This window comes from Lathamus discolor, chromosome 17 (genome assembly GCF_037157495.1).
Source record: "Lathamus discolor isolate bLatDis1 chromosome 17, bLatDis1.hap1, whole genome shotgun sequence".
NCBI lineage: Eukaryota > Metazoa > Chordata > Aves > Psittaciformes > Psittacidae > Lathamus > Lathamus discolor.
This window is the reverse complement of record NC_088900.1, coordinates 1,089,874-1,109,949: the sequence shown is the minus strand read 5'-3', so window position 1 is coordinate 1,109,949 and position 20,076 is coordinate 1,089,874. Positions and strand designations below refer to the sequence as shown.

The 20,076-nt window shown below is 59.6% G+C and overlaps 1 protein-coding gene across 11 annotated transcripts in view; it reads right to left on the bottom strand.

Moving 5' to 3' along the window:
- Window positions 1-14,594, bottom strand: part of IGSF9B (immunoglobulin superfamily member 9B) — a 37,851-nt gene extending 23,257 nt beyond the window's left edge. For 8 of the 11 annotated variants that reach the window (XR_010616473.1, XR_010616472.1, XR_010616471.1 and 5 more), the window contains exons 1-7: window positions 14,373-14,594; window positions 7,413-7,610; window positions 6,539-6,685; window positions 4,528-4,679; window positions 3,360-3,477; window positions 2,274-2,415; window positions 2,028-2,179 (exon numbers count right to left, since the gene is read on the bottom strand). Coding sequence is in view for 7 of the 11 variants with exons in the window: in XM_065697238.1 (XP_065553310.1) it covers window positions 2,028-2,179; window positions 2,274-2,415; window positions 3,360-3,477; window positions 4,528-4,679; window positions 6,539-6,685; window positions 7,413-7,610; window positions 14,373-14,436 (973 nt within the window). In the remaining 4 variants the exon portion in view is untranslated. The remainder of the gene's footprint in view (window positions 1-2,027; window positions 2,180-2,273; window positions 2,416-3,359; window positions 3,478-4,527; window positions 4,680-6,538; window positions 6,686-7,412; window positions 7,611-14,372) is intronic. The other 3 variants (XM_065697239.1, XM_065697243.1, XM_065697244.1) reach the window with 1 other exon arrangement.
- Between the last annotated feature and the right edge of the window lie 5,482 nt (window positions 14,595-20,076).

The following is a 20,076-nucleotide window of genomic DNA, read 5'->3' as shown; positions in this document are numbered from 1 at the left end:
GCACATCCACATTGAGTCATGCCCTGCTCAGCATGCTCCATCACACCCAGCCTGCCTGGTTCTGCACAGCAGCAGTGAAAACTATCCCAGCTCCCAGCTGCAGCAATAGGGATGGGAGAAGGGATCCATGACTGGGCTACAGCGAGTCCTTTACCTCCTGTCTGTTTGTACTCGCAGCTCATCGAGCCTGGGTCACATTGAGCATCAGCCACCTCCTGCCTTCCCAACAGGATGCAAGTAGCTTAAAATATGCACCTTAACCCCCCCACGCTGCATCACCCACACAGTCTCGCGATGCTCCAGTCTAGGATGTGTCATTACCAGTGCTTCTAAGAGCTTTTTAATTAAGTGTGAGTGGGTTGGAGCGAATCGAGGCTTTCTTTAATAAGCAGCTTGATAAAAAAAGGAGGAAAAAAGAAGTTACTTTTAATAAGAAGAGTATTTCCACAACCTTGTCTAGACACCGGCAGCGTGAGGTTAGGGGGGAAATCCTGACAGTGTTTACACTGCCATAAGGGATGGATGAATGCATTTTGGGGCTGCAGCATCCCTGTGCTGCGGATACAGAAACGCAAAGCTGGGGCTAAGGGTGAGGTTTTTGGGAGGAAGGGATGGAAGACGCGCTTCCTTGGGGTAAAAACTACCCAGTTCGGGAGTGCTGCTCCCTCTCTGCCTGCCAAAACACGGAACCCCAAGCCGGTGCCCCCGGCAATGGCACCGTAACCCAGATTTGCCAAGCGCTGCATATGGAATGGGCTTTACCCCCCCTCCTGCTTCACTCCACCTCCTAGGAAATGTAATCAAGGGCTCTGGCAGCATGGGAGAGGGTAATGGGATCGAGCCTTTCACTACTAGGTCACTGGCGAGGGGCCAGCCCAGCTCAGTAATGCCCCAGAGCCATGTCCCCATCCGAGGGCTGCTTCAGGGGGTGGGAATTCTCCCTCTCGAGAGGTCAGCCCGGTTCTAGATGAGGTTTGCTGTGGGGGAAAGGGGTTTGCAGCACAAGCAGCCCCCCTTGCAGGGCGGTATGGAGGGCAGGTTGCCCAAAGGCTGGTTTTCCTGCCATTAGAGCTATTTTTAACAGCCTTCAGCCCTGATGAGTGGTCCTGGATTAGCAGCAGGGCAGATTTAATGGTCTGAGGCCACAGGCTCTCCCAGCCGGGCGTATCCAAGCACCTCTGCCTGGTCACCCCTCCATCCATCCCTATAGGGAGACCACTGGACCTACCGGCCCTTCTCATAGCAGCTCCCCACCAGTGTGGGGCTTCCCACTAACCAGCATTATTGAGTTAAAACACTTCAAATCAGGAGCCCACTTTGCTCAAGCCTATCTATCATTATAAAATAAACCTCTTACAGCAGAGTAATATTGCCATTGAGAGCAGCAGCAATTGAGGCCATTACTGTCAAATGCCACAGGACACCGGTAGCACACTACCCATTACTGCCTGGGGAGCCCAGAGAACAAGTGTGGGAAGCAACACTCCTGCTCCAGCCCCTTCTCCTCTGCTTGTTTAGATCGGTTACAGCCTGAAGAATACAACATGCAAAGCAGAAAACTCCTCCATAGGAACATGCCCCCATAATAAACACTGGGGAACTCAAGCAGGCAGCTGAATCTGAGAGCCCTGAGCTGGTGTTTCCCTGCCCAACACGATGCAGATGAGGACAGCGCGGTGGGGAGATGCCAGCCTAATCAAAACCCACTTGTAGCAAAGGTGGAAGCTACCCAGGATGCTCAGGCTCTGCTTTCCTGTTGCCCGCACCCTACAAACACATGTGGGATGCAATCTGGGATTCCCAGAAGCTGTGGCTGCCCCATCCCTGGCAGCGCTCAAGGCCAGGTTGGACACAGGGGCTTGGAGCAAGCTGCTCCACTGGAAGGTGTCCCTGTCCAAGGCAGGATGAGCTTTAAGGTCCCTTCCAACACAAACCAGTCTGTAATAGGATTCGGGGATAACAGAGCCTCTTGGGCTGCCTCAGAGCCCGGTACTACCAATCCCAGCACCATCCCTTAGGATACCCACACTCACACTGCACCGTCAGGTAGGCAGAGGCCGATGGCGAGCGGCCCAGGCTGTTACTGGGGATACAGGTGTATTTTCCAGCATCCTCTGGCTTGACACGGAAAATGATCAGCGTCCCATCGATCAGGATCCGCACCCTCAGCTTCAGGTCACTGCGAGAGAAGAGAGGAGGAGGAGGATCATGGGGACATCATGACCCGGGAGCAGGAAAAGGAGGATAAGGACACGGAGCCAGCTACAACTCACTTCTTGAAGTAGACGTTCTCCTCCTCCCAGTACCACAGGTAGGTGAGGTTCCCGGGATACGCCTCGGCTTGGCAGGTGAAGAGCGCATCCTGGGAGATGTTGACTGTGATGTTCTCCGGAGGGGAAACAATAAATGGAGGTCCTGGAAGCAGGGAGAGAAAGGTGTTACCCCCACCAGCACAGAGCCCTGCAGAGGCTGCGCAGGCTCAGCTCCATCCCAGCATCATTGGCTGGGAGCTGCTCTGGGATCATGGACAAGGGGAAGTTCAGGTTGGAGATAAGGCAGAAGCTCTTCCCTGTGAGGGTGCTGAGGTGCTGGCACAGGGTGCCCAGAGAAGCTGTGGCTGCCCCATCCCTGGCAGTGCTCAAGGCCAGGCTGGATGGGGCTTGGAGCAACCTGGTCCATTGGAACATGTCCCTGCCCGTGGCAGGGGTTACAGAATCACAGAATCACAGAATCCCAATGAATGGTTGGAATGAGATGATCCTAAGGTCCTTTCCAACCCAAACCAGGCAGGGATGCTATACTCTCTACACCTTTAGGGAGGGGGCCCTGCACTCACGCCACACGGCTCTGCTCCTCCCAGGCCAGATGAGCTCATGCTTCCCTTTATCCTGAGCACTTCCACATCACCCACAGGAAAAACCAGAGGGATGCACAGCTCAGCACCACGGCTAAAGCAGAGCAGAGGACACCCCGTGCTCCTCTCTCTGCTGGTAGCTGTTGACCTAATTAAAGATTTATTTAATCAAAGAGGGAGCAGGAGGCCCTGCCATGCATCACCGCTGTCTGACGAGGTGCTTTGTGACAGCCTCAAGCTTTTCCCTGCTTCCCAAACAAAAGGGGCCCGGCACGGCCGCGGCGTGCCCCAGTTAAGCAGATTCCTCCATCCCACAAACGGGATGCGGAGCTGGCAGGATGCTGAAGCAGATTCCTCCATCCTACAGCTTGCAGGATGCTGAGCCCATGAGGTTTGCGGGTCACTTCAGGACAGCGCCGCAGTCCTGCGGTCCATGGAGTTTTCCCCATGGAGAACAAACCAGTGGCTGAGGAGGAGCTGGAGGGTCCGTGCTGGAAGATCTCACCTTGAACGAGCAGGCGCGTTGTGTGCACAGCTTCCCCCTGGATGCTGTATGCCCGGCAGGTATAGGCACCCCGGTCCTCCCGGCTCACAGAGAGCACCGTAAGGCTCCCGTCGCTCACCTGGGAATGACAAGGGAAAACCCTGGAGCACAGGGAAGGAGCCCTGGGAAAGGGATGCATCCTATAGCCGCACCTCAGCATCCTCCCTCCCTGCAGCACTGCGCTACCAGCGCTTTAAGGGCTGGATGAGAAACGGGTTTCCCCGGCTCGGCAAGGCTTTGGATATTAATAAACCAACACAGATTCCTGCAGGATGCCAAGGGGAAGGGAAATAAATAAATAAATGAATAAATAAACCATCACAATGCATTCATCTCCTGCAGAAGGGACTGGCAGCAGGCAGGCTCCAAACCGCTCCTGCCAGGTGCCCCCGGCACCATCAGCCCTTCACAAAGATCCATCCCCTGCTCCCAAGTGATCCACCCCTGGGGTGGGATACAAGGGGAGAACCCAGCTCAGCCACCATCCTTCCTGTAGGGACACCCTGCAGCTGCAAGGAGAAGCCAAATTCCCCCCTGGGGACACAGCAGAGGAAGGATGGGTGAGGGATTGTCACCCTCAGGGCAGCAGCACCCCCAAGCACAGGAAGCCCTACTCCCAGCCAGGCTTCCCTCCACCCCATCCTGCCTCCTCCTTCTATTTCAATTAGTAACAAATGATTCCTAATTACTCTCATTAGTGCCTGCACTGATTCCAATGCCTGATTTACCAATTACAGCTCAGGGGGGGAATCTCTGCTTGGGAACCTCCAGGATGCAAACAGGGTCCTGAAAGGAGGCAAGGATATCCTCCCTGCCCAAACCTCCCCCTGCATCCCTCCCTGCATGAAGACACAGCATTCCCAGGCTCCAGCCCCACTGGAGTCCCCAGGGAGCAGTCTGGATGTGGGAATAGGGATGTCCTAAAGCCTGGCGGGGTCTCTAGCCTGTACCAAAGGGATGCAGCATGAGAGGATGGGGTGGGAAGAGACATGGGGGGAAACAGGCATCATGGCAAGGAGATGCTGAGAAAGAACACCCGGCTCTGGGGCCACCGTGGTCCCATTGACACCATCCCCAGCAGTGGGATGTCCAGGACCCCCATGACAGCTCCCACCACCCATCTACATACCTGGTACTTGCCGTTAGCACCCAAAAGGTCTCCTTCTCTCAGCCAGGTGACGATGGGCTTGGGGTTCCCGAACGCCATGCAGGTCAAGGTGACGCTGCTGCCTTCCTTCGCCTCTACGTACTGCGGCGGTGTCTCCGTGAAGGTGGGGGGAGCTGGGGGGCAGAGGACACCACTGTGACCCCCCCACGGCCGCTGTGGGTCACCAGAAGGCACAGGGACAGAGGGAACAGGCTGCGCATCCCTATGGAGGGGGCTGGACCACCCCAAAAGTGAGCAGGGGTGGGGATAACACCCATCGAGGGTATCCCTTTCCCTGCCACACGCACCCCAGCCCTGTCCCCTCTCCTCCCCAGCAGCTCCAGGCTTGCAGCACAGCCTCCCCCCTGGCTGCACATTAACTTCCTATTGTCAAAACATGGGAAAACACCGCAGTGCAGATCGAAAGGCTCCTTCCTGATTCCAGAGGCTGGCAGGATTACAGCCCGCCCCCAATTACCAGGACTTGTTAAAGCTCACTTTGGAGGAAGATAGGTTGGCAATTTCAGCTGCTTGGGGATGAAAAAGAAGAATCACACTTTGTTTCTCCCCAAATGATTCCTGTTCCCCCCCCAAGAAAAGGAAGCATTGTAATGCACTGAGAGGGAAGCCACGGCCTTCCCCCTGCAAGCAGCTCCTCAAGCCAGGAGGATTATGGTTATTAAGCCGCTGTATGCCCCTTACTGCAAACACCACCACCCCCCCCGAAAAACACCCCATTTTCCAAAGGAGGTCGAGTCCATGGAGAGTCAGAGGTGCTGACAACCACTTCCAGCCCATTGGGATGCTGGTTTGCAGCATCCCCGCATGCAGTGGAGGTGAAGCAGGCACCATCCTGCTGCTCTTGCTTCCCTCTACCCTGTGAGCTCATTAGCAGGTGAAAGGAGGCAGCAGCAGGGCAGGACCAGGCTGGGGCAGTGCATGGCTTGCAAAGCTCCTGCTCACTAATTGGGCTCAATTAGACGGCTCTGGTCCATGCTGCAGCCCAGCACCCCCCTGAAAGGTTGAATTAGTCACTCAAGGTCAGGCAAGACCAAGGAGCTGCTGGCGGTGCCCACATCTCTGCAGCAGGAGAGGCAGAGCCCTGCTGCTGGGCTCAACATCAAGCCCTCTCCTGACGCGGAGAACAGTTTGTGATGGGTTTAAGACGCAGCCTTAATAAAATGGAGAAGTCATTTGAGTAAATCTGGATTTCAAGAGAACAAAGATGGGATGCTCTGAGCCGGTTGCTCAGAGCAGATCCGTTCCCAGCCCCGCTCCTTGATGTCTGCCCTTTCAACAAGCACCTCATAATTAAACTGCTGAATCCCTCATAAAAGCGTGCCCCTTTGTTAAGGCACACCCTGGCTGCAGCAGCCACCCTCGATGGCTCCAGCCTTGTCTGCAAGGTGTGTGCTCTCTGAGACCCCATTGGGAGCATTGTGTGAAGTTCTGGTGTCCTAAGCTTAAGGACATGGAGCTGGTGGAGCAAGGCCAGAAGAGGCCACGAGGATGCTCGAGGGCTGGAGCACCTCCTGTATGGAGACAGGCTGAGAACACTGGGGCTGTTCAGCCTGGAGAAGAGAAGCTGCGTGGAGACCTCAGAGCAGCTTTCAGTATCTGAAGGGGGCTACAAGGATGCTGGAGAGGGGCTCTACATCAGGGACTGTAGTGATAGGACAAGGGGTGATGGGTTCAAACTGACACAGGGGAAGTTCAGGTTGGAGATAAGGCAGAAGCTCTTCCCTGTGAGGGTGCTGAGGCGCTGGCACAGGGTGCCCAGAGAAGCTGTGGCTGCCCCATCCCTGGCAGTGCTCAAGGCCAGGCTGGACACAGGGGCTTGGAGCAAGCTGCTCCAGTGGAAGGGGTCCCTGTGGCAGGGGCTGGAACTGGATGAGCTTCTAGGTCCCTCCAACCCAAACCAGTCTGGGATTCCAAGATACCATCAAGGTTCAGCATCCATCGGGAACCACGCAGCCCATCATGCCTGGCTCACCATTGACCGTGAGGTGGACCCAGCTGCCGTTGTGGAAGGTGTCGTACTGCTGGTCCAACATGAGCACTTTGCACTCGTACCAGCCCTGGTCCTCGGAGCGGACCTGCTCAATGCGCAGGGAGGCTTTGTCATGCAGGCTGGCCCGGCCTGTGGGGACAGCACAGCCATCAGCATCAGCATCAGTGCGATGCCCACCCGCACCAGAGCATCACCACTGCGGACACCCAAAGCATCTCCTTTGAGGCCAAAAGCACCCAAAATCCATGGGTTGAGCCTCATAGCTCCCATCTGGGGAGCGCAGAGGCCACTGGGCTCATTCATGAGCTGAGTATGGCAAAGCTCAGCCCATGCTAAGGCGCATCCTCCCTAAGGGGAGCAATGTGGGCAGAGGAAGCCCCACAGGGTAAAGACCCAAGGAAGGTCCCCAGGGGACTGAGACACCGAAGTGGGTCTCCCCCACCACACCAACCACATCAAGGCTTATCCCCACCAGCCACGTGGGTCTGGCGGCACATTGGCAAGTGGCCACATGGGTTCTACAGCTCCAGCCTGCTGCTTCCACCTTGCACGTGGGGCTGGTTCCATCCCCACAGCATCCCTGCATCCCTCCTCTCGGCTCACAGATGCTCTGGAGCGCAGTGGCAGCAGCAGCAGCAGCAGCCGCCGCCACCACCACGTGTCACCCTGGGTTTCTCTGCCTCGCTTGCTCCTGTCCCACGCAGCCCAGCTGGCTTCCTAGTGCTGCTGCTTAATTAAAACCAACTGGGTGGAAAGCAAGCAAGGAGAGGCAGAGCCCGCGCGGTTCCCGGCGGAGGAGCGGATGGAGCGGATCCGTGCACCCCTGCCACATCCCCCTCGCCACCCCTACACTCACCAGCATATTCCGGGTCGACATGGGGAGGGTAGAACCCAAACTTGATGAAGATGGGGATGGGGACGCCGAACTTGAACCACTCCACGACATAGGGAGGGGGCTGCCCCGTGAGCGGGTGGATCACGTCGCATCCCAGGATCACGCTCTCGCCAGCGCGAGCGGTCACGAACTCGGGCTCTTCCCTTGAGCCGAGGGCACCTGCAAGGGGCAAAGGATGAAACTGGGGCTGATCCCACCACTGGGCCCCAGCACCAGTGAGAGATGGAGGATGGGACCCCGATATGAGCTGCAGCAACAGCATCTGCACCAGGGCAAGGTGATGCGCAGTGACCCCACATGGGGGGGACCTGCTGTTCTCAATGGAGCGGGTGCACGAAGTACACTCAGTGCTGCTCCCCACTTAGCTGCACCATCAGGGCTGCCCCACATCCCTGTGGCGGGCTAAAGGCTGCTTCTGCTGTCCTGTTTGTGCCCTTATGTCCTCTGGGACCACTGACCCACAGACCTTTGCCAACCCGGAGATCTGGCTTTCCCATGGGAGCAGGCTCAGAGCATTTACATTCCAGCCAAGCTCATCCATCCTGGGGCATCCCCAGGAGCCCCAAGGCCTGAAACCTGGTGATCAAGCCTGGCACCCTGCTGGGGTAATTAAAGAGGGCTTTGGTGTCCCCATCAAAGGCAGGGACCGCTCCACCCCAGCCACCCCAGCCGTGCCTCCCTGCTCAGCTGCAGCCTGGCATCACCCGGCCAGCAAAGCTGCATCCTCAGCACAGCCTTTTAGAGAGGGAAACCCAGGGCTGGAGCCAAGGCTCAGAACTGCAGGCACCTGGATCTCCTTGATGGAAAGGACTCCCCTTTCCTTTCCCTGGCACATGCAGCATGGAGTGGGGGGATACTGAGGAAGGGGGATGCTGGGGATGGGGATGCTGCTGGGGAAAGGGGATACTGCTGGGGAAAGGGGATACTGCTGGGGAAAGGGGATACTGCTGGGGAAGGGGGATGCTGGGGAAGGGGGATGCTGGGGAAGGGGGATGCTGGGGAAGGGGGATGCTGGGGAAGGGGGATTGGAGAAGGGGGATGCTCAGGAAGGGGGATGCTGGAGAAGGGGGATGCTCAGGCAGGGGGATGCAGGGGAAGGGGGATGCTGGGGAAGGGGGATGCTGGGGAAGGGGGATGCTCAGGCATGTGGTTGCTCGGGAAGGGGGATGCTCAGGAAGGGGGATGCTTGGGAAGGGGGATTGGAGAAGCGGGATGCTCAGGAAGGGGGATGCTGGAGAAGGGGGATGCTCGGGAAGTGGGATGTTGGAGAAGCGGGATGCAGGAGAAGGGGGATGCTCAGGAAGGGGAATGCTGAGAAGAGGAATGTAGGGGAAGAGGGATGCAGGGGAAGGAGGATGCTCAATCAGGGGGATGCTCGGGAAGAGGGATGTTTGAGAAGGGGGATGCAGGAGAAGAGGGATGCAGGGGAAGGGGGATGCAGGGGAAGAGGGATGCAGGGGAAGGGGGATGCTCGGGGAAGCACGTTCCCACTCCTCCGCGCTGCTCCTCGGGGCCGCCGGTGATTGGCGGCGAGTGACATCACCGCATCCCCGCCGCGGGAGCCGAGCATCACCGGCTATTTTTGGCTCTGGCACAAGCTCACACTGGCGAGAGGCGCGCACTGTGCCACCCCATGGGCTCCCCAGCCCAGTCCCACCATGGCAAAGAGGAGCCTGAAGCTCCCCATAGCCAAAACCCCTTCCGTGATGCAAGGTGCAGCACGGCAGGGACGCACAGCCCGATGGGCAGCCAGGCATCCCGGCATCAATCCCTGCATCCAGGCATCATTCCCTGCATCCAGGCATCCTCAGTCCCTGCATCACCGGCTAGCCAGGTACAGGGACCGGCTATAGTGGCTGTTCAACCAGGAGGGCTGGCTGGTGGCAATGGAGAGGGTGATGCTCTGAACCATCTGCAAGGAGCAGATGCTGCATTGAACACCCACTACAGGGGTCCTGCACAGCCTGGACCCCATCTAGGTGGAGGGGATTGCTTCACACACGTGTGTTATGCATGCACACGCGTGCAAGAGGCATGCACACACACAGCCGGCTCCTGCCCACCCTGACACGGCTCTTTGCACCTCTCTCCCCATCCCTCCTTATCGCTGCATATGATGAGCTCAGGCATTCACACCCTGTCAGCAGGGACGGTGTCAGCCCTCCCCTGCCACCCCAGCAAGGAGCTGTGAGGACCCAGCCCGAGCCCAGTGCAGCCATTTAGGGGGCTGCAGTGCAGGGCTGGGACACCCCCCCTTCCCTGCCCACTGTGCTCCTAGGGGACAAGCCACATCATGTGCTGCTCAAGAGCATCCAAGCACACACACAGGTCCCCAGCACCTTGCTACCTTTCCAGGGACAGGATGGAGCCCCCCAGTGCCTGGGGTACCAAGGTGGGATCTTACATCAAGCCAAGCAGAACCTGGGATGCTGATGCTTGCCCGGCTATTGAAGCACGACGCTGCCCTGATGCCCCAGGGATGGGCACCAGGGAGTGACACTCACACATAGCCCCCCGCAGTGAACCTATGGGTGATGTCCCAGGGGAGGAGGGGGTGGATCCATGCCTGGGTGCAGGGAAAAATAGGTCATTCCCTGGAGCTGGCAGCGCCGGTGTCTGACCGCGATGCCGGTGGGGAATGGCACGCACGGCTGAGCATCACCTCCCCATGCACCACAGCAGAGAACCAGCCCCTGGCTCTGCCCAGCTGCCACCAGCCCCACCACCAGCCCCCTGCTCTCCTATTCCCACTGCTAGAGACAGCAGGAAAGCACCAGGGAGATGCCTTACAGACCTTTGATGGCCTCACTTCCCAAGCTGCCAACCCAGCGCTCCCAACCCTGACCAGGTTTTCCTTCCCAAAGCCGATGCAATGAAGGCACGCGAGCCCTGGAGGCTGCAGCTCCACTCGAAGCAGCGTTTCTCACCCCCACGTTGATGGGGAAATGCTTGGAAACAACCTGCAGACGCCAGCAGAAACAGAGCGCAAACAGACGGGGTATTTTTAAACCCACTTGGTTTTCCCCAGCCAAGGGGTTTCAAGGCTCAACGTGCAGCTTGGGAAGAGGGATAACAGAGGGGATGCGAGCCCCAAATCCCACCCTGGGGCAGGAGCTCACGTGGAGCAGGGGGATGCCTCGTAAAGGAAAACAAGTAAATCAACAGGCTCCGTCATCCGAGCACATCCAGGAGAAATAAAAGCACGCTGCGTGCCAGGAGGCGAGGATACAAGCTGCGGAGGTGGAGTTGAACAGCATCCCAATGGGAGAGGAGGGAACGCTGCTGCCGAGGGGCTCCGGGGGAGGATGCTGAGGCTGGGGAGACCCTCATCCGGGTCCGGGCATCCAGTTCCTCCCATCTCAAGAGCAGAGATTTAAGGTGACACAGGGCTCGGTGAAGCTGAGATCGGGAGCAGGACCCTTCCTGAGGATGTGGCCATGGCAGAGCCGGTTTCCAGATGGGAATGCTGCCCTGCCTGTGCTGTGTCAGAGAGGGGATCCTTCCCTGTCCCACCACCACCTTGCTACGGGCAAGGAGGTGCCACAATCTGCTTGCAACGACCCCAAGGCTCTCATCCCCATCCCTAGCCCCCCATGGGGACATCTGATGGAGCAGGAGCGAGGACCTCTTCTCCCTGCCGAGCGGAGACAAGATCCGCTCTGACACATCAGTGGAGGCGGGATACGGCCCGGATCTCCGAGGACAAGGCCACCAGCATGGCATATGGAGGCCAGCAGGGAAGCAGAGCAAGCAACCCCACACTGCGACCCCAGTCCCCCCCGGGGTCCCCACAGCCCCCCCAAAGCACCCATCCCTGGCGAGGGGCAGCTCTGGGGGTTGGGAGCGCAGCCCTCGCTCCCTCCCCCCAGCTGGAAAAGCAGCATCTGGGCTTTGAGCGCAATTCCTGCGTTTTAAACCCGATTTTCCAGCTGGATGCAGGGCGGAGCGCAGGTCAAGTGACGTGCCTCAAGGTTACCCGGGGCCACGGAGGAGCAGGATTAGCTGGGAGGGGTGGCTCAATGTCCCATCCACAGCGGCTCTGAACCCCATCCCCAGGAACAAGGGATGCCCTGAGGGACCACACCACCATCCCAGCAGCGCCCCACAAGCTCCCTCCACATGCTATAGAGGGAGGCTGGAGCCAAAACTGCTCCCAAGAGAGACTTGCACCCAACGAGCACTCTGCCCCCCAGCCAGACCCATAGCACATCGGTACCCTCATCGCCTTCCCCATAGAGCAGCGTGTGGCACCCCGATGATGCCTTCATAACCGGGATGCAGGCAGCACTCTGAGCTGCCCGCCAGCAGCTCCTGAATCACGCTGTTCCTGGCTCTCAGGCAGCCCTCCCACCAACGCCAGCTTCTCCATCGGGAAGCGGGAGGATGGGAGTTGTTTTTCCAAAGGCCAGCTGGCCCCAGCTCGGGAGATGCCTACTGCAGGGGAAGGGAAAGGGAAGGGCTCCGGCACAAGGTTGGACCCACTGCTCACCCACCCATCTGTGGGGCTTCTCTTCCAGCCATGACCTCCAAGACAGAGAACTGGAGGAGAATGGGAACTAACCCATCCTGCTGCGGATCCGGAAGGGAATTTGCAGGGTTCACTCATCACCAGCAAAGCCAAAAGGTGACCAAGCAGGGAAAGCATCACTACAAAACCCCTCTGGCAAGCCAAGTCAGCAACTGAGACACATCCCTCCCATCCAACAGGTCCAGGAGAGCAAAAATCCTCCAGGGAAGGATGGAACTGGGAGCTGAGCCAACCCCTTGGCCGCTCCCAGTGCCAAACCATCCCCTTGCCAGAGGAGAATGGAGCCAAAGCTGGTGGCTGCTGGTCCAAGCCCCTCCATGGCCAAAGAGACACCAACCCTCATGTGCCACGGCTCTGCACCAGGAGCGAGTCAGGGATGCAGCTCCGGCACCCCCGCAGTGAGCCGCTCCGACCATCAAGGTCACCATCACCTGCCATGGTATCCAGAGGCATCTCTTCCATGGGAGCCTTCACCAGGCGCTGGCGAAGCCGAATCCTCCTTCCTGATGGATCCATGAGCATCCCTGCTCGCCCTGACGGTGCGGCGCCGCGTCACTCTCGTGGGAGAGGGAGGAAAAGCCCCTCGGCACCACGGCACGGCTGGGAATGCCAGGAGGCCAGATCCCTCCTCCAACACCCACTCCCAGCGCGGTCACATCCCGGCTCTCCTCCCCCATGCCGTAAGAAGGGATAACGCGCCCTCCATCCCTCCCTTGAGCCGATTAACTCCTGGGAAGCCCTCGGAGAGCCAGGCCAGGCAGGAGGGCTGAGGAGAGGAGGATGCAGTGCAGGAGAAAGGCCATGGAAAGGGGGAAAAACCCCGCTGAGGGCATCACCCCATGGCGAGCCCCAGCCCTGCTCCGAAGCCTTATCCCTGAGTGATGCAGGGTGGGAGCATCACTGTGGCCATGGGGCTGCAGCAGCAAGTCCTCATCCCCACGCAGCACCCACCTGGGCATCACTCATGGCACACTCATTCATCACATATACGCCGCTCCGTACACACGGCACCCCCGCACCCGGGCTTCCCGGCACCCACCCACCCTGGCACCGGTTCCGGAGCCCCCATCCAAGGTATTTCCAAGTTGCCCAGCGCTCTGCTCCTCTCCCAAGCAGAGGATCCCTCTGCTGCAAGCCACCGCCTCGCCACGCTGCAGCACGCATTACAGGCGGCTCGGCACCAAAAGGGCAGCCCCATCCTGAAATCCCCCCCCATCCTGACATTGCCCCCACTTCTAAGGAGCACGCTGCCAGGCAGGAATGCCAAGGGACCGCGGCGAGATGCAGATTTGACCCCACATGCTCAAGGAGCACCGTGATGCAGGGGGGATGCTGCAGTGCCCCTGGTAAATGCTGATGTGCCCCACACCAGCCCACCAAGGCAGTGTTTCCCTGCGGAGAGGGGAGCCAGCAGTTGCTGCACCCCCATGGGAAGGGGCTTGGGGACACCCAGGGTGCAGATCCCGGGTCTTATCCCGGTTTGGGACCATTGGGATGCAGCGATCACCCCGTGCCCGGCAAGGCAGAGATGGAGACGGTGCTGCACCAGCAGCAAGCAGCTTCCCTTCACCTGCAGGGATGGCTGGGAGGGAGGGAGGAGGCAGCTCAAGGAAAAAGAAGCCAGAGCAGGAAAATCAGGGTTATTCCCTGCTGCTGTCTCCCTCCTGACCTTGGACAACCCTGTGCCTCAGTTTACCCGGCGCAGCAGCCCAGCCTGCAGTGGTGGGGGGGGGGGAGTATTGGCCACCTCCCCCTGGGCAGCGGGGAGCAAAGTCACCCCCAAACCCAGGCACTGCAGGAAAAGGCACCGAATCCCTTTCCCGTTTCCCCTTGCAGGGAAGGGCAAACGCTGTGGGCTGCTTCCCCACGCTGGGAGAAGGCACAGGGGAGCCAGCAACACTTCCCATTCCCTTCCTGTGCTCCGGCCCCATCCAGGGGTGCCCCCAGCAAGGACTCGCACCCGGTTGCCTTCTGCCACAGGGAATTTCGAGCGGAGAACCGGGCTCACGCACCACCTCCTGCCTCCCGAACTTCCCTTGCTGCAGCCGCTGCCCTCCGGCAGGTCACGGCACGAACCACCGGGAGAAGGAGATGCGCTGGGTGCAAGGGATAACGGACCCGCCATTACCCCCCCATTCCCTCCCTCCCTCCCCGCTGCAGCGGGGACACGGGCACCGGGGAGGATGCGAACCCCGCAGCGCGACGCGCTCCCGGCGCAAGCTGCCCGGTGCATGCATTCCACCCCGGTGCATGCATCCCAGCCGCAGCCGGCAAACCGGGCGGGGGGGGGGGGGGGGGAGGAGGAAAGGGGAGGAAGGATACACATGCAGACGCAGCCCCATAGATTCCGGCGGACCCCCCCACCGCGTCGGACCCCCCTCATCCTCACTCACCTTGCACGGGCAGCCCGCGGGCACCGAGCACACTTGCTACCAAAGCGGCCACATACCAAATCATAGTACTACCGGTCCCCGGTGCGCAGCATCTTCCGCCCGCCGGGCGGCCCGGCCGGGGCGGGGCAGGGCTTGGCCGGGCCGGGGTGAGGGGCTCGGCTCCCCGGGCCTCCGCGGGGCTGGCGGGGCCGGAGGAGCGGCTGCGGAGCGGCTCAGGACCGGCCGCCGGCCGCTGCGCCCATACCCGCGCCCATACCCGCGCCCATGCCGCCGCCGCCGCACCTGCCCTCCGCCGCACGCTGCGGGGCGCAGCCTAGCCTGCTCCCTTTAGCGGCTCGGTGCCGCCCCCGCCCGCCGCTCATTGGTCAGAGCGCCGGCGGAGTGGGCGGTGATTGGTTAGCGGCGCGGCCCGGGCCCGATTCAAGGTGGGTTGGCGCGCACGGGGCCCCCCTTGCGCCGCAGTATCATGCGCACTGCCGGGAGCGGCGGGCGGAGCGGAGCGGAGCGGAGCGGGGTCACCTCCGACGAGCGGTCACCTCCCCGCAGCCGCGCCGGCCGGGCCCCGCAAGGTGCCCGTTGGCACCGGCGCAGTCACCTGCCTGCGCACACAGCGGCCGGCTCAGCGTCACCTCCGTGTACCCAGATGTGGCCTCTGCACCGGCTCAGTGTCACCTCCGTGTACCCAGATGTGGCCCCTGCGCCGGTTCAGCATCACCTCTGTGTACCCAGATGTGGCCCCTGCGCCGGTTCAGCATCACCTCTGTGTACCCAGATGTGGCCCCTGCACCGGCTCAGCATCACCTACCTGCCCCCAGATGTGGCCCCTGCACCGGCTCAGCATCACCTACCTGTCTCCAGATGTGTCCCCAGCACTGCAAAGCATCACCTGCCTGTTCCCAAATGTATTGCCCACACCAGAGCAGTCAGTGTCCCATCCCCAGATGTGGCCCCTGCATCAGTGCAGCATCACCTGTCTGTCTCCAGATGTGGCCCCTGCATCAGTGCAGCATCACCTGTCTGTCTCCAGATATGGCCCCTGCACCAGCACAGTTGTCTCCCTGTTCCAAAATGTGGTCCCCACAGTGCAAAGCATCACCAACCTGTCACCAGATGTGCCCCTTGTCCCATCTGTGTTCCCCGCACCAGTGCAGCATCACCTATCTGTCTCCAGATGTGTCCCCGGCACTAGCACAGTCACCTTCCTGCTCCCAGGTGAGCCCCTGCACCAGTGTAGGATCAACTCTGTCTCCAGATGTGTCCCCTGCCCTGGCACAGTGTCACCCCCCTGTCCCCACCTCTGCCCCCTGCCCCTGTTGCCACACACGACCTCTCCATCACAACAGTGCCACTTTGCTCCCACTCAGGGTCACCTTCCCACCATCTGCCCCAGCTCCACATCACCCCGACCACCATGAGCTGTGCCAGCTCTCCCTGCCACCCTGCACCACCAGGGTCACATCCCTGCCACCTACTTGGTGCCACTGCAACCTTGTACCCACATCAGCACAGGGGAACGGACCTGTGCCCCTGATCAGGGCCAGCACCCTGTGACATGTCCACTTGCTCCCATCCCTAGCCCCTTGCACTCTATGACGTCGCTGTGTCACCCTGTCCCCCAATGAGCCCACCCCTCCACCTGAAAAGAGAGAATTGGGGGACAATTCAATTAAAGGAGGTAGAAAACAGGCAGCCCCCTTGTGCTCCCCCATCTCAGCCCACCTCTCATCCCTGCAAAGACCTCTGGTGATGCCAGATGGGCAAACAGCCTGGCTTGCTCCCCAAGGAGCGTGCCAGCAGGAGAAATGGGCCACTGAATATCCCCCAAGTGACAGGCAGCCTGGGAGGGGACAGGCGCAAAGGTTGCCTCAGCACCAGCTCAGCATCACCTACCTGTCCCCAGATTTGCCCCCCTGCACCAGCTCAGTATCACCTCCCTCCATCCTGTGGCCCCTGCATTGGCACAGCATCACCTCCCTGTGCCTACACCATCGGGAGGGGACGTGGGGAGAGGTCTGAGCAGCTGCTGCTCTTCCCACCTCTTCCCATGCGTGTCCTGGAAGAGCACCAAAACCAACCCTTGGAGAGGATGAGGAGCATCCCACACCCTCTGCCCACACTTAGGCTGGTTGAGGGTCAGGCCTGGGTGCAGCCCTGGCACAGGAGCATCCCCCAGCCCAGCTCCTGCAAGCTCCCAAGCAGTTTGCTTCCCTAGCAAAATCCAAGGCCTCGGAAAAGCCTGACTCAGCTCCTAGTCCTGAGGTCTGAAGTGAAAGCTTGCAGATCTACAAGGTGGGTTGGCAGAGCCAAGGATGACCCTCGTGCTGGGCTGGTTTTGCTCTCCAGACCTCACATCCTCCCTGCTCCAGTCCTACCAGCTCCAAAGCACCCAAAGCCTCCCAGCTATCACCCACAGCCCATGAGGGAGCACGCCCAAAGCCATCAGGCCTCCATTCACCCTCTCCCCAGCCACACAGAGTCGATAGGCTCTGGTCCAGCTGGAATCCATGTTCCCATCCAGATCATCTTCATGCCTTTAGCTGGGTTTTGCCTCATTTTCATACACTCATAGAATCCCAGAATGGTTTGGGTTGGAAAGGACCCTAACACCACCCAGTTCCAACCCCCAGGCATGGGCAGGGACGCACCACACTAGACCAAGGCTCTGTCCAACCTGGCCTTCAACACTGGATGAAGCATTCACCACTTCCCTGGGCAGCCTGCTCAGCATCCTCACAGGGAAGATCTTCTTCCTTATCTCCAACCTGAACTTTCCCTGCTCCAGTTTGAACCCATCACCCCTTGTCCTACCGCTACAGCCCCTGATGCAGAGCCCCTCTCCAGCATCTAAAGAAGAACGATAGATACCAAACTACACTGATACCCTCAGCCCAACCTGGGAGACATCAGGAGCCTGTGGCCGATGGGGAGGACGCAGCCCTGCTCCTGGTGTGTCGCTCCCAAAGCTAACCACAGCGCGGGGGCCGCAGCAGCATCCTCCAGAACCCGGAGTTATGGGCTCGGGTTGAGGCTCTTGTTTCTCCTGCCTAATTTGCCGGTTTCTGAAATCCATTCCCCACTGCTTTCACACCTCTCTCCCTCTATTTATAGCTGGGTTTATTTACATGAGCAGGGCACTCCATGTACTTACACGTCAGCCTGCGGTGGCAGAGCCGCGAGAGGGTGAAGGCAGCGAGGCAAGGCAAGGCCAGGAGCATCCCGGTCCTCAGCCATGTCCATGTGGGAAGCAGGCAGGAAGCCGAGATGGGAGCTGCCAAGGAAAGGAGAAGGAGCTGAATAAGCCATGGACAACTCAGACCCACATACCCAGATCCATCCCCGTGGGGCACGGTGAATGCAGCTCCCATGGGATGCAGATGGCCATGGAGCTGGCACCTTCTCTTTCCCAGGTGGAGCAATTGCTTTTGGGGTTTGTTTCTCCTAAAACTCTGACAGATGAGGCAGGAATCTAGACTCTTGAGATGAACACAAGAGCAAGAGACAATGGGGATGCAGCTCTTCCCATTGCAACACATGGACATCTGTGTTCAAACCCTGGGACTTGGCTCTTGGGATCAGGGACAGAGGTTTGAGGCATAAGAAAACTGGGAATGAGATGGAAATGTAGGCTGGAAATGCAGAGATTTCCATAACAAGGTTCTGGTTCAACCTTCACACGGGGCAGCAAAAACACTTCCCGTTGGAGAAGGGCTGCAAACGGGGGGTCCCTGGGATGTGGGTCACCGGTGCTCTCTTCCCAGCCCCTCTCCACCGGTGATCCAGTCCAGAGAGCAGGAGATCCGGACCCAGCAGCATCCCCCCCGGCCGCGGGATGCTCCAGCCCACACGGGGCTGAGTCTCCCTGCACAAGTACATGATTATTCACAGCATTTGCATGGTGGAGTCACGAGTCTCACAACACCTGATCTCCTCCTGCAGTGGGGAGGCAGCGGCCCACAGCCCAAAAGTGGGACTCGGTGTCTCACAGCATCCCACATCACCCAGCTGCCACCTCCTCCTTGCTCCATGTGGGAAGGGAGCCGGAATGCCCGGGCAGGGAGATGGCTTTAGGGCAGGGAAAGGCAGGAGCAGAGCAGGGAATTGCTGAGGCAGCCTACAGCATCGCTGCGCACAGCCAGGCTGTCATGGGAGAGACCAAGAGAGCCCTTCGGAGCAGGCAGATGGGCTCAGTGCTCAGCTCACGCCGAGCTGGGGTTAGGCTCATTCCCTCTCCCATCACCGGTGGCTCATCACCAGCACGTGACTGGGGCTGGCAAGCGAGGAGGAACATCCTGCCAGGCCTTTCCCGGCTCCACATTCCAAGTCGTGGAATGATCCACCTGTGGTATTTGAGCAGACACACAGCAAACCCCGGCACAGAGGGGTCAGCTGAGTCACGTTCACAGCCTCTCCCTCCCTTTAGCAGGTCTCCAGCACAGCTGATTACTCATCAAGCCCACTAATAGACTCATAGCACTCCCTGGATCAAGCAGCAGTGATGTCTGTCTTGTCTTATCAACCTCAAAGCAGAGTAATGAGATACCCCGTCCTTATCACCTCCTTCTCCAGCCAAAACATGGCTCTCCATGGTGTAGGGCATCCTCATCCCAGCACCATCCCGGGGAAGCTCAGCCTCACTGCTCCCTGGGACCCTGGTGGGGTGGGAGACCCTGGACCCACATCAGGCACCATGGGATGGGGTTTGTTCCCCCAAGCAAGGGGCAGCAAGACAACAGCAGGGACCCATTGTGCTTAACACAGAATCCCAGCCTGGGTTGGGATGAAGGGACCTTAAAGTTCATCCAGTCCCAACTGCTGCCATGGACAGGGACACCTCACATTGGACCAGGTTGCTCCAAGCCCAATTCAACCTTGCCTTGAGGGATGGGGCAGCCACAGCTTCTCTGGGCACCCTGTGCCAGCGCCTCAGCACCCTCACAGGGAAGAGCTTCTGCCTTGTATCCAACCTGAACTTCCCCTGTTTCAGTCTGTACCCATCACCCCTTGTCCTATCACTCCAGTCCCTGCTGAAGGGTCCCTCTTCAGCCTCCAACACGAGTTTGGGTGCTGTATGCCTCATCTCATTGCCCCACAGTGCAGCACATCCCCCGTGGTGTGTGTCCCATCCCCCCCCCCCCAACCCCAAAACGATGCCGGAGCGTGTTCTGCTCAGCACCACCAACTGCATCCCCCGGCACTGCCACCCACCCCATTACTCACTGGGGCTCTCTGGCACCGGGAACACACCTCCCTGCGTTGGGAATAGGCACAGCACGTGCTCCTGGGGGCTGGGGGACTTTGTCATCGCTGTGAGTAACCACACTTTGTCTTAAATCACCCTAAAACCGGCCCCAAGCAGCCCGCAGCGTGCAGCTCCACTGCCGGCATCCTCACAGCCACCATCATGGGGGAAACTGAGGCACGGAGCTCCCGGAGGGGAAGGGAAGAACAGGCTGGACCGCTTCGGCTGTGCTGGGGAGGTGACCCACTGCGGGGCTGAGGCGGCGATGCTGTCCCTGTGATGCTCCAGCCTCTCGCCCTGGCATCCTTTCCAGCCCCTGCACATGCAGCAGCGTGTCACCGGCGCTGACACACTCTGCTGACGTCCCTGCCGCAAGTGCCATCGACCTGGCTCGCAATTCCCGGCGGCAGGAGCGCTTGCAGCCGGCTCCGTGCCCTGCAGGGCTGCCACCGGGGCACCCCATGC